The sequence below is a fragment of the Equus przewalskii genome, chromosome 1 (genome assembly GCF_037783145.1).
Source record: "Equus przewalskii isolate Varuska chromosome 1, EquPr2, whole genome shotgun sequence".
Lineage (NCBI taxonomy): Eukaryota > Metazoa > Chordata > Mammalia > Perissodactyla > Equidae > Equus > Equus przewalskii.
This window is the reverse complement of record NC_091831.1, coordinates 16,519,484-16,534,177: the sequence shown is the minus strand read 5'-3', so window position 1 is coordinate 16,534,177 and position 14,694 is coordinate 16,519,484. Positions and strand designations below refer to the sequence as shown.

Below are 14,694 nucleotides of genomic sequence, written 5' to 3'. Positions count from 1 at the left end.
CTAATGCCCTCTGGGGTGAAGGGGCTGCTAAAGACCAGAGTTGAGAAGATTTCCAAAACTTACAAATAAACTCCTGTAATTATGTTATCTGACATCACGTAATTTTCAACTACATCAAATAACTATATGTTTTTATAATTTTTTATTTAAAAAATCATGATCCCTCAACTTGGGTTTTAAAATTTTGTCATGTTTTATTATAACGAAACTTACGTTCTATGATGCCATTGTTCCTGATGTAGTTTAATAATGGAAACCTATCCATCTAGGGGCAAAAACATGAGAGGCATTGTGGGGACTTACTAAACCATCTCTGTAAGCTCTTCCTCCTGGAAAGGCGCCTCACTCACTGCCTTCTGCTGCATTCGTCTAGGTTTAGTGGAAAGAAGAGAATAGTGAATTAACTTTCAAAGTATCCAAAAGTAGACAGATACAGAAAATAGTTTTTCTTTGAAATTTTGTAATTATAGTTGTTTCCTTAACAGCTGTTAATGTATTTTTGAATGGAAATGATTTTGTTACTTATTTAATAGGAATACTTATATATGAAAAAATGACATTTGAATAATACAATATGCTTTACTATGGCTGTTGGCGACACCTGCTACTTTGAGGTTTTAGACATGAATCTGATTTCCAGAGTTTTAGAGGTAGGACTGAATGAAGTAGGTTTAGTGAATATCACTCTATAAAGGGAAGCTCCCTTTTGACTGCTTAACAAATTACAGAGGAAAAGCTAGGCTGTGAAAAAAAAAAAAGACAATTTCTAAAAAACAGTGTTACAAGCATAAATTGTATAGTCTTCTATATTAGTCATTATTCTTGCTGTTATACATCTTTGATATGTGAATTAAGACCTGGAGCTCTTCAAGAAACCTCATAAATATGCTAATACTATAATTAAGAACAGATAGCATTACAAATGCAAATTTTCATCTTGTAATTTTAAAGGTCCTGTTTCGTTTTTTAACTTTTATAACAATACTGTTTTTGAAAAACTAATATCCTTTAATTTCAAGAAAATGTGCTCTCTGGACATGTAGATATAAAGTTCTCCGTATTTTAACTGACATAATCTTGATGTAAAAGTAATTCTTGTTTTCTTGTACAGCTTGACCTTTAGTAAAATTAAACTGTTTTATGACTTTCTGTTTAGAACGTTAAGATATACATCTATAGATGCTACTGCAGTTTATTCACTAAACACATACAAGTAAAAATGCTAGGTTCTTTGCTAGTTGCTAGGAATGTAGCACCAAACGTCGTAATGCCTGACTTCAAGTATATTGAAGTCAAGTGGACAGAAAAGACAGGTGAGCCGGTTCTCACCGTGCACTGTGGCTAACTGGAATTAGGAAAGTGGAATTAGGAAAGAACGAGAGTCAGGATGTATTGATTTCCATGGTAGTTCCACTGCTTATTGCCTAGGTAACCTGTAAACATTTATTTCCTCATCTATAAAATGAATTTAATGACAATACCTATTTTATGGGATTATTCTAAGGATTAAATAAATTAGTGTATGAAAAGCAGTTAGCACAGTGCCTGGGCAATAGTAAGCACTTTATAAATGTTAGCTCTTTTTAGGAGTATTGTGGTAGAAATACGTGATAGAGACAACAGGAGTACAATTGAGGGCCACTAAGACGACAGGATCCAGAACTGCCAGTGAATGAATCATTTCGACAGGAGTCACCCAAGAAGAAGGTGTTAGGAGGAGGAAATGGTTTGTGCCAAACGAGATACAGAGCTTGAGAATGTTTGGCAAAATTGGAAACTGCTAATACTGCGGTGTCGATTCTGTGTGTAGAAAGAGAGGCAATGGCCAAAGTTTGAAGATCATTATGTGCTATGTCAAGGAAGTCAGGCTCCAAGCTAGAAAGTGATAGAAAAACACTGAGGAAATTTAAGCATGGGAATGAAGGATTGTGAAGAGGGGAATTACAGAAACCTCTTTCAGTTTTAAAAAGAGCGTTTTGTCAGCTGGGTGAAGGGTGACCACAGGGTTATGAAATTGAAGGCAGGGAGCCCAGTTAAGTTTTTGCATTAAACTAGGGGGAAAGTTATAAATGCCTTCATGAAGGCATTTACTTCCTCTAAAAGGAATTAAACTATTAAATTTGTATAGACAATATTCGAGGATTTATAATCAGAGTAATTTATGTAATATTTATGCAGAATTGGCTGGTATGTTTATTCCTCATGTTTTTATCCAGAAGTAGTTTTTATTCTATCTTTTAAAAATCACTCATTTTCTGCTTAACCATACTTTTTGAAATATTGCTTTATCAAGAACGATACACATTATTATATCAATAAGCAGGGTGTTCATTATCTGTTGGAAGTTTTCTTCTTATCTGGAATAAATTATCATAGTTGATCTTATCCAATAATAGCTAATTTAAGCCCCAGTTTGCTTTTATTTCTTTTAAAAATGAATAAATACAAACCTAATGAGATCTTGAATTGCTTGCCTGAAACATAGCTTAGTTGTTGCTGAGGCATGACTGGTTGAGTAACTTCCAGTATGCAGCTACGCTTTTATGCCAGGATTTTGAAGGACTATAATCCAGATGGTAGTTTGAAGAACCTCGCCTTGGCTTTCAGTTTGTCAGATAAACTTGATAATTTTAGCAATCCCTTTATATTTTCATTTTTATTTATCTCAAGTATTATATCAGAGTTTATTTATGGCAAGCTGACATTTTGCACAAACACACCAATTTGTCCTTCATAATAAGAACATTTTTTTGTCCCTTACTACAAATTCTGACATTTTGTGGAAAATATCAAGCTATTAATCTAATCTATTCAAATACACTGAATGCAACTTTTTTCATTGAATCATAAAATTCACAATATTGATCATTATTATTAATTAATGAAAAATGTAGCATATCTTAAATTCAGGTTTTAGATTTTGGACATGTTTTCACTATGAATTTGCATTTAAGCTCAAATGGACAAAATATATTATCATCACTGTTACTATAGTTTCACATAAGTCAGTTTTTAGCATGTCACTGTGAGTTATTTGGAGGGCTCTATAAAAACATAGGGAAAATGAGAATATTATGAAAATTTACTATTAATTGGTCTCTTCATTTTGATTAATTTTCTTTGAATAATCATTGGATAACTTGAATAAAATTATTACAGAAAAGAGAATTCCATGGGTGCATTCATGCTGGCTGAAGTTTTAAAACTAATTTTAAGTGCAACTTGAGTAAACTTTTGATGCGTTTCATGGGAATGACCACAGAACCAAAGTGAAACATATTATCTGTAAAGGGCCATGTTCTAGCCTTTTCAGCCAGTGGAATTCTTTCTAATTAGACAGTTGTAGATTTTAGGGTCAGAAATGTTCCACATCCTCTGGAGACACACTCACAGGGAAACTACAAATTTAGGGTGTTTGTGTTATTATTGATTTGTCTTACTGTCTCAGTGTTTTCTAAATAAAACTGGCTAAATAATCACTCTTTGAAGGCAATCTCATTTATTTTTTCATAGGTTAAAAAAATATTTCAGGTAATGCCACCTATTTTAAACCAGAAGATTGTGGTCTGATTTAATTCACCTTCTGCAAGAAATTCCTAGAAGTCAACATAGTTTAAAATGTCTGTGCTAGGTACTGGAACAGTGCCATGAACAATATGAACAAGGCCACTCTTCTCAAGGAGCTTACATTTTAGTGGGGAAAGGCATTTGAACTAATAATCAACCAAAAAGTAAGATGATTTCAGACTGAAGTATAAAAGAAATAGGTTCATGCAAGAGTCTAGAGTAAAGGAAAGGCAGATACTGTAGATAAGAGTCTAGAGAAGTGTGATATTTGAGGTGACAGCTAGATGATAAGGAGCCGGCTACGTGAAGACCAATTGCCCAACATTACACGGAATGGTTCTCCCTTTGTCTGTACTTACTCCTTTCTCTATGAGTCATCCAGTTTCATGGACTTGCTAGATGCTGTTCTAGGTAGAGAAAAACTGAGAACAGCCAGATACGTATGAACCTAATGTTATGCTTCATTTCTTTCTGCTACTCCTATCTTTTACCCCTGGCTATTCTCAGCAGTTCTGCCAATTTTTAGATACCAAGGAGTGATTTCTTGTCCCACATATGCTAATAATAGAAAATAGGATACTTTTTGTGTTTCTTTTCCCCCTTATCACTTATCAAGTTTTAACACACTATATAACTTATTATTGTTACTACAGTTTTTGTCTGCCCCCACACCACTAAGAATTTTGTAATTTTTTTTCACTGATGTATCCAAGAACCTGAGATGGTACCCAGAATGTAGTAGATGTTCAGTGAAATATCAGATGAATAAATGGCACCCCATAAGAGGGAATCTTGAGATGGAATCTGCTGGAGTTAGTGTCTGCTTGGTCTTGATCACCAATGCTACCAAATCATCCTTGGATTTGCCTTCCATTTCCGGAATCAGTTCAGTCCTTTTAAGCCTGGGCCTGACAATGGACCGTCTGATACAGTATTTTCCACAGACTATGTCCCGTGAAACTTCCTATAGAAAGTTGCAGGGGAGAAACATTTTGAACGATTTGTTTAACATACTGTAGTGCTGACTCTCCTTTTGAACAGCCAACATTGAATGCTGTTCAACCTAAGGCTCTCACCCCAGCATGGTATACTAATACGTACAGAGACTGCTTGTGCCATGTCTGCATTTACTCTTGAGCACAATTATGTTAATGGATTACTCTGGGGTGTCCCTTGCTTCTGTTTTTAAGGCAGTTTGTATATCAGATGCAATTTTGGACAGAGACACCCACCCCCCCACCCCCATCAATTGTATCCTACCATTATACTCATTGTGAAACAGAGGAGAGTGTTACCTGTAATGAAAGTTGGTCAAGGTCTTTAATCAGTACTTTACTTCATGTTCAAGCATTACATTGCAACTTAATTTGTGATAAACTGTAGTTGTTGTTTTCGACAATTCAGAAAATAGTGTTAATTTGGGGAGGTCTAGGCGTCCAATCACCCCTTAGCAGTGGTAGCTCAGCTTATCCTCTAAATACCAGTTGGAATCAAAATATCATTCATGATATCTCTTGTGAAAGCTTTTTTTTTTTTTTTCCCCGCTGAGGAATACTAACCCTGAGCCAACATCTATTGTCAATCTTCCTCTTTTTTTGCTTGAGGAAGACTAGCCCTGAGCTACATCTATGCCAGTCTTCTTCCACTTTATATGTGGGTTGCTGCCACAGCATGGCTGACAGGTGCTGTAAATCTGTGTCCTGGATCTGAAGCCATCACTGTGGGCCACTGAAGTGGAGTGTGCTAAACGTAACCACTACACCACGGAGCTGCCCCTTGTGAAAACGTTTTTCTTTTCTTTTTCTTTATCAATAGGTACAGATAGTGTAATTAAAATTTTAGAATGTTTCAGTTCTTTAGTTCATGATTATAACTTGGAGATCCTTCCCTTCCCCACTTTATTTATTCAAATATTCTTTGGGAAAATGTAGGAAATTATAGATATTTTCATGTATATCTATATTTTGCTTATTTGCCTCAAAACATGATTTTTGTTCCAAGGTACTTAGTTATATGGACCCAGAAAGGACAAGCACACCATAGTAAAATTCTGCAGTACCAGCTTGAATCATGTGCTTTGCCAGTCCCAATTTATTTTAACACTTTTGGTTATTCTCACTATTTATGCATCAGTCATCTTGAATGCAAAACCCTTTATGGGTTAAGGAATGACAGATATTTGAGAATGATAATAATGAATTACATTCACAGTACAGAAAGAAATCAATGGCAGACCCCATATTTGAATATATTTATTTAATGATGAATATGATTTTTTCCCCTAAAAATGTGCCACTTGCTTTTGAAGATTTCCTGGTTCTGTTCTGCTCCTCTGTGGGACCTTCTTCCCTTTGTTTCTGTTTTCCCTGCTTTCCTCAGTTTTGATTTTACTTCCAACAGTTTCTCCTCAATATGGGGCCTATCTTGGATTAGAGGTTTGACTGATTGTTTTTAAAAATTCACGTGGCCCAAGCTGTTCTTGCCCTGTTTAGAACTTCCCAAGGACTCCTTTGACTTATAAGCTCTTGGACTAGGCAACGCCACTTCCATTTTCACCTTCTTTATTCAAATTGGGCTGCCTGGTTCCAGTGAGTACCATTTGGAGTTTGGGATTTTCTTGTTTATTCCCTCTTCTTATTCCCACACAGACACTGGTACCATGTATATCTTGTGTTAGGCTTATCCATACCTGTTTTTGTTTTGGCATTCAAGGGGAAAATCTGTCACTTTGTTGAAATTGTTTTCCTGGTGGTTTTTTGATTTTGCGATTTAGTTGCTATATTTTTATATATACTTTTTATGGAAACTCAGGGATTTTAAAAACTATGCTATCACTGCCACTGCCACCTAGAACTCTGTCTCGTGGATTATATTTCTTAATTTCCAAGTAGTTAAGCTTGTTTTGGTCATAATTGAAGTTATAGTTTTAATTTTGGTTTTAATCTGATAATTCAATGCATAAAGTCACTACCATTACAATTTTTAAGTAGTTTCTCTGCACAGTGAAAATTGTCTACTTTTCTAAATGCTCTGTAGATTTAAGAAAACAATTTTTTTTTCTATACGTTCTTGATTATTTCTGCTCTGTTTTTTAACAGATCTTTATGAAAGTTTAGTCTGTAGTTGCTGTCTCTACTTCCTTGCATTACATGTTCTCTTTATGTTACTCTGTTTAGATTAACATTCCTACAACTTCATTGAGAGTGCATTTGTTTGTTACCCACAAAGTTGATGCTGTCAAATCTAATAATCATATTTTCGTCTTCATCTTACTCAACCAACAAAACCAACCACTATTTTCTTGCACCATTTCTTTTCCTTGACATCCGTGACACAACACTCTCCTGGTGTTCTCCTACCTTGTTGACCACTGTTTTTTTTACTCTAATACTGAGGTGGCCTTGAACTTCCTCTTAGAAGATTTAAATGAGTCATATCTAATCCTTCACCGAGTCTTCTCACCTCTCTAAATTATGTGCCCATCTACTTATTTTTGTCTCCATGGCTACTACAGTGTGCAAGCCACTATTACCTCATAACTAGAAAAATCCAGTATTCTTCTCTCTTATCTCCCTGCTTTTCCCTTATCATCTCTTCCCCGCCCAACAGTCAGAAGGATTTTTTTCTTGAGAGTGGGATCATGTCACTCCATAGCTCAAAATCTTTCATGAGTTCCAATAACATGTTCCTTATAATATTTTCCAAACTCTTTATCATGGCCAAAGATCAAGTGACTTAACCCCTGCTTGTCACTCTGAACTTATCAACTACTGTGTTTCTAGGTCACAATACTCCAGCTCTTGTGACTTCCCTTTAGTTTCTCAAACATGTCTAACCCAAGCATACTATTCCCTAAGCCTGGAAACCTCTTTTGACAGATCTTTGTGTGGTTTTCCCCTTCTATTTATTTGAATATCAGCTCATATATCATGTCTTCAGTGAAGCCATCCCTAACTACCCGATCTAAATTGGTCACATATCCTTCTACTTTATCACATCACCTTGTTTTTTTCTTCAAAATGCTTACCACTGTCAAAAATTAAGATATCCACTTATGAGTTTACCTGGTTATTTTCTATCTCCTGCTATTGGAATGCAAACTCCAAGAGGCCAGGGAACTTTGTCCTATTTACAAGGGTGTCACCAGCACCTAGAACAGAGCTGGCTTACCCAGTGTTTCTTTGAATATTTCTTTATGATTTAAATGACTGAGTAAATTAATTTTTGTCTACATGATCAGATTCTGAAAGATATATATATATATATATTAAAAATTTCTTCCATAATTACGTTATTATCAAATTCTCCTAGTATGTCCAGACATTGTGTTTTTACTTATTTTGCCTGTGTTTTGGTACATATAGGTTTATTACTGTTATGTATTCTTTGTGCCTTATACATTTTATTTGATCAGGTTTTGACTTTGAATTCCACTTTGCTTTAATATTGTCGTTCATGCCTTTTTTATTGTTGTTTTTAAGTGCCTATTATTTTTTTTATAATCCTTTATATTTTGTATATAAATGTGTCACTGCTCTGGATGTGTTTCCTGTAAAAAAACCATAAAGCTGAATTATGCTTTTTAATATACCGTGGAAATCTCTGTCTTTCAATGAGGATTCAGTCTGTTCACATTTAGTGCAATTGCTTATACTTTATCTTATTCTTTTATTTTTATGGCATGTGTTATTTATTTTATTTATTTCCTCCTTTCTCTTTTCCATGAATTTGCTCATTTATTCAAGCCTTTATTGAAGCTCCTTTTCCCCCTTTTTATTTAGATATTTTCCAACACTAAGGTTAGCTTCCTATTCCAATTTATCTTAATCGAACCAATTTTATTTATTATAATTTCAAGATAACTATCCTTTCAAAGATTATCCAGCACTTCTCAATTGCTCTTTCCAGAATTCTCTTCTCATGGATTTAAGTTACTGTTGATAATATTGTTTGATAAGCTTTGTTTCTAACACACTCTTATGGACAGTCACCTGGGGAGAAAATTTATTTTTATCTTTTTCAGTTTAAAAGATGTTTTATCTTAACGTTTTTAAGACAGTTTCACCTATAACCAGTCTCCTCCATAATTATCTTTCCTCAGTCTCTGTATAGGTGCTTTGTAATTCTTCAAATGCTTAGAAGCTTTTTGGAAATGAATGTTACTATATTTAGGCTTTCGTGTGTATGCCAAAAGTTTAACCATCTTCTCCATTGACTGTAATTCTTTATTTTATATAAGACATACTTGTATTTCTTGTTTTAAATTTAAATTCCTTAGTATTAATTCTTTGCACTGAAAGCTGAGACATTTGTGAAGCTCATCTTTGTTTTCCTTCATGAATGAATTATGTCCTCCTCTGCCTTTTGTTCAATGTCTGAAAACAGTTATTTCATATATTTTATATAATTTTCTAGTTGTTTAAGGCAGAAGAGAAATCTCATCCCTGTTAGTCCATTTTTACTGGAAGTAGAAATTCTATTACATGTCTTTGAAATATTTTCATAAAAGATTATTAAAGGAAAAAAATTTCAATATCTTAATTATTTAGTTTCAGCTATCTGGGAAAATTAAATTATGGTGATCATATCCTTTATACATAATGTAAAGCTATAATAATATTCTTTTTATACCTATTATATGCTAGATATGCAAGAATTTTATTTCTATTAATTCAGTTAGTCTTTCCTCTAGCACTATAAAGTAGGTGCTATTATTATTACTATTCACAGATGGGACAACTGAGGCACAAATAGGTTAAACAGTTTTCCAAAATGTATATATCTAGTAAGTGAAAAACTGGATTTCAAAATCAGATATTCTCTATTCAGATGCTGCATTATTGACTGTTACACTATATAATACTTCCTCAAGAAAAGTGTTAAAGTATAATCTGTATGATGTTAACAGAAAAGTGAAAACTTGAGCTTATTGGATAGTTTCACCTCTCAAAATTTATTTCTTATTAACATGAAGTTGTAAAATGAGGTGACATTTTATTTTTTGAGGGTGTCTAACAAAATATTTGTATGCATGCATGCAGCTTCCCTAGACAAGAAATATAGGAAAGAACAAATCCTCTAAGTTTTCTTAATAGCATTGACATTTATTTTTTGGCCTACAATCAATTATCAATTGTATTAATAGAAAATGTGATTATTATTAGACGAAAGAAACTCATTTGCATGTTTTAGGCCCGTTTAATATGTTACAGGCTTTGACATGAAACTCTTAGCATATATTCTTGAAGTAATTTTATCATAATTTTCAACGTTATAGTCCTGCAAAGGTCATCATCAGTAGTTGAATATATTAGGTGTTCTAGATGAAGTTTTAATTTCAGCATATATGACTTATAATATGGTGATCCAAATGTCTTGATGAGTTAAAAATATTGCATTTACAAATACCATGAAACATCACCACAGGTATTAGAGAAGAATACAGACTCAGTAAGTTTCAAACTTTCTTTATTTTGATTTTTCAGATTGCATTCTCACAACACAATACAATCATGGATCTTGTGCAGTTTTTTGTCACCTTCTTCAGGTAATTTGCTTTTACTGAATTTGAATTTGTTAAACCTGTATTCTGATATATGTTCTGTCAATCCGTTAGGTAATTTATTAATTTTTTGACCTCAAAATATCATATAATGTGTCTTGAATAGTTTTATATGCTTAAATATATACCACAGAGCCGAGGAAACATATTTACAATATACTTTTGCAAGATTATTTTGCTGGTGTACTATTTAATAGCTAATGGATTCAGTGGAAAGAGGATGGTAACTTTGTCTTCCCCTGTCACATAAGTAATTAAAGCCTGCTTTAATTAATGAAATTAACAGTACCTTCACCATATTGATTAGGTACATCTTTAGAATTATATCAATTTGATTATTTCTTAGGAAATTATCGTATGTTTTTAGCAATGTGCTAAAATCTGTAGGGGATAAGAAAAAGTATGTATTTTCTGTCCTCAAAGAGCTGATAATCTGGAAGTACTAAATATGACTTCAAATAAAGCATCATTCCCTAGGATATGGGTTATTTGAGATATTAGCAGTAGTTTCATAAAAAAGATTCCATAATTAAACAACTGGGGAAAATGCTGTGTATACTAAAGTTAAACAGGGCTCTTTTGGTTTGTTTTTAACTGATATTACTTACAGTTTTTAATATGCTCATTTGCAATGTATTTTTCTAAAAGAGAGAATGCATTTCTCAAAATGTAAGAACTCTTTTCAGGGGACATCTATTTTCATTTCCATGGGGTGTAAATAAATGAAGACTGGGTTAGGAGAAGAAGCTGAGTTTCAATGATAGAATATCTGTATTATGGCATTTTAGATCATCTGGACTGGAAGAAATGTTATTTTTGTTAAGCTGATTAAGATGTGTACAGTTCATGCTGGTCCACTGGGTGCCTTTGTGCAAATTAGACAAATATGTCTACTCCTTTTGGCAAACCATAGTCTCCCATCAGGGCACATAACTTTACAAACAGTGCAGTATGAATTTTGACCTCCGCTTACCAAGTTGACTGGGCTGCTTTGTACAGTAAAGAACCTGTACAACTCAATCCTTGATGCAGGTGGTGAGACAGTCACTTTCCTAAACGCCAAAGTAACCGTTATTGGTTATGTTGTCCAGATACCCATACAGTACTTGAATTTCTAATGACTTCTCCACAGGGGTCAGCAAACATTTTCTGTAATGGGCCAGATAGTAAATATTTCAGGATTTGTGGGCTACAGGGTCTCTGTTCCTTCTACGCAGCTCTGCTGCTGCAGTGCTAAAGCAGCCACTGCCAATATTCAAACAAACGAGTGGCTGTGTTCCAATAAACCTTCATTGTGAAAACAGCTGGTGGGCTGAATTCTACCTGTGGACATAATTTGCCCAACCCCTGATCTAGCTTATGCCTCTGAATGCTTTTAGTGACAGGAAACGCACCATCCCCTGAGATAGCATTTTCTATCTTCAGATAACTAATTGTTCTGTATAATTGAGACGAAATCTGTCTCCTTGTAAATCTCTCTTCTAATTCGTCCATATGGGCCCATACAAAGCAAGTCTAATCTTTCATCTCCATTTATGGCCCTTCAGTTTTTTAAGCTCTTTTCTCAAAGTTATACATTCCCTGTTCATTTATTCACTTCTGTTGTCAAACCTTTGCCATGTTGGTCACTTTCCTCTGAAAACAATCATGTTTGTTTACGTCTGGTAAAAAGTTGTAATTTCCGGAATGTAAATGCTATAAACATCTTTATCACCAACATGTATGCAGTGTTATTCATACTTTAAATCTGGCCCTTAAAAAATGAAGTTTTAGCAAACATCTTAAATATATTTAATATTTTATGACTTTGTACTTCTGAATATTAATAGATTTTAAAGCTATTAATTAGTTTACAATATGTTTTTGGAAAGTATTAGAAGTTACAGTCAAGTGAGCATTATTTAATGCATCAAAATAAAATGTTTCTGATGCAGAATAGTGTGGGTGGAAATACACTGAAAAGTTCAGCTCTGTAAAAATTCACAAAGCTGAATATATATGTAAATTATTTAAATTTTTAGGGTTTTATTTGAAGCTTTTGAATTCATGTGCATACTTAAATTCAATAGTTCTTTTATTAAGTAAAAGAAGGCTAGTGTTAATATGTACCATGTCTTAGAGATGATCCTTTTTATTATGTTGTCATCATAACAAAGTGAAATAAAATATTCTAATCACTGTGTGAGATAAAATATATTTGATGGTTTTTTTGTCATTTAAATTTTTTTCAGTAGTGAAATATAAATTAGATAGTTTTAAAATTGTCTCATTGTTAAGAAAAAACATAGACAGAGTATTTTGAATTTCATTTTTCTTCAATAAGGCCACTGCTAAATTTTAAAAGAGATTTTTAAACAGGTCAGCATTTGTGGACATCCTTGAATCAGGCCATTATTACTGTATTGCTGTTTCTAACAGAGTTATTGAAGAAGCGGAGATAAATGTAGCAGCTTTTCAGTTTAGGTACCATTCAATGGAGGCCAGTTCATGAACTGGCAGTTTTTTACCTCTATAATGGGCAAAGTTCTGGGAGTAATCAAAATTCGGCAAGTACTGGGGAGATAATTTTTAGATATAGCCTGGCTCTGATCTTAGCTTTCTGTGCTGTCTTAAGTAGGTCACCTAGCAACTCTAAATTTCAGTCATTTCCTACGTAGATTTGAAGGATTTTATTGTTGTTGTTAGAGTCTGTGGTGTAATATAATAATTAGAAAACTGAAAGGAATTATTTAAAAAATAAGCACTTTTTTTTCTGGTGTGTAAAATGGAAAAGTAAGTCTGAGTGAATCTGAAAAGTCTGAATTACTTATTTTAATTGAAGTTAAGCCATCCTGGTAAGTTAAGTGGTGATATGGTAGGGACCACTACCCCTGCACCTTTTGGATTTTTAGAGGTGGTACTAATTTTCACTATCCCACTGGGATGACGTAATGTTTTTGACTTACCATCTTGACCAGCTAAAGGATAGTTTATGATAGATCTAGCCCTCCGGGACAGGGACATGATGTAGAGGTTACTCCAACTACCGTGCACATAAATTCTAATTATACACTCGAGAACTAGGGAAATTTTCACTGGGTGGATATGTATACATAGTTGGCCTGCTATGAGCCAGAATTTGTTACCTGGACCCTGAGAACACCTCAACTCTAATGAGTGGCCATGATGACATTTTAGTCCTTGGGTTGGCTGTGTCATCTCTAACCCTGAGTCTAATAGTAATCAAAATATCTACTTATTCCTTTGCATTGTGTATATACCCATGTATATACCTGTGTATATACCCAGATATACACAGGTCCCTTTGTATAGAGGTTGTACAAAGGTCCCTTTGGGGATCATTTTGTACACTTTTCAAGAGGTTTCAAGATGTCCTTTCTTTTATGGACCCAACCACCTGTTCCATCAATGGGTTCTGGATTTATTTTCTTTTAGGACAACCACCCTCAGACTTCTGTTCCTCCATTCTTACTTAAAGTAAAAATAATGTTAAATAGCTGTTGTTGGCTGCCCACCCATTCTGCCCGTCACGATACCCTGCATTATTAATCATACCCGCAGTTTTTTGTGGACCAACCCCCTTGGCTGCTCCTCCAGTCTTCTTGATCATTATGGTAAATATGGCCCTGGATTCTGTCAGTTCAGCACTGATACCTGGCCTCTTTTACTCTGAGTCCCCATCACTTAACAAACCTACCCCTGTAACTGCCTCTCCTGTTGTCGGCTCTGGTCTGCAAAAGAAAGCCATCGCTGAACTTCTTAAGAGAAACTGGTGACCCTCTCATCAGCTTCCTTATATCCTTGGTGAATATTGTGTCCCATGGAATGTAGTCTTCTAGTAGTTCTTCTGGCCTTACATAATACATCCATTCCAGCACATTCCCTTCTGTTGTCTTTTTTATTCCTTTGTCTTCCATCTGCTAGGGCAACTCAGGCATTTCCATTTCACTTTGCAGTGGTCATTGCTTTTTCTAGCTTGTGAGAGTCACTCCAGCAGCATTTGCCCCATGCCCTGGAGTCCTCAGTAGGGTATTACGTGTCTTGTGGTCCTGAAAATATGCAACAAAATTCATGAATTCTTGCTTATCCAGTCTTACCTCCCATCCCCCTTGATCCAATACTGCCAAAAATCCAATTCCCGTCATTCTCCCCTGGCTCCTGCCAGTACACACTAGCTAATCCTTGAGCTTTTTCAAGTATGTATTCTCTTCCCTCTCTTATCAGGCCAAATCCCCATCTTACCTCCTAATTACCCAGACCACAAGTCCTCAGAGAAGTAGACACCAAGATGGGATTAGACATGCAATAAATGTATTAGGGGATTATGCTGTCATTTAATTCTGGTATCACTTTGGCAACCAGGAAGGAGGTGGGAGCAGCTTTTAGGGGAGCATCTGTTATTCTGTTACTAGGGAAGGGAGCTGTAGACCCAACATCCTCAAAAGCGTCCATCTCCATATTTCAATCTAGATACTCCTATTCCATATTTCAAGGGCTCAGGTGTTCTCAACCATGGCCCTTGTCTTTGCATAGGAGAACTGCTTTGGCTGCGCATTCTATCATCT

General features: G+C 34.7%; 1 protein-coding gene and 1 long non-coding RNA gene across 4 annotated transcripts in view; one reads left to right on the top strand and one right to left on the bottom strand.

Moving 5' to 3' along the window:
* Window positions 1-14,694, top strand: part of ATRNL1 (attractin like 1) — a 747,612-nt gene that overhangs the window by 336,196 nt on the left and 396,722 nt on the right. For all 3 annotated transcript variants that reach the window (XM_070595739.1, XM_070595592.1, XM_070595677.1), the window contains exon 25: window positions 10,053-10,114. In XM_070595739.1, the coding sequence (XP_070451840.1) occupies window positions 10,053-10,114 (62 nt within the window). The remainder of the gene's footprint in view (window positions 1-10,052; window positions 10,115-14,694) is intronic.
* On the bottom strand, window positions 175-14,451 carry LOC139079668 (uncharacterized). The gene is made up of 3 exons (XR_011533470.1): window positions 14,372-14,451; window positions 13,827-14,178; window positions 175-369 (listed from the first exon to the last, which is right to left on the bottom strand). It is a non-coding gene; the product is annotated as an uncharacterized lncRNA (long non-coding RNA).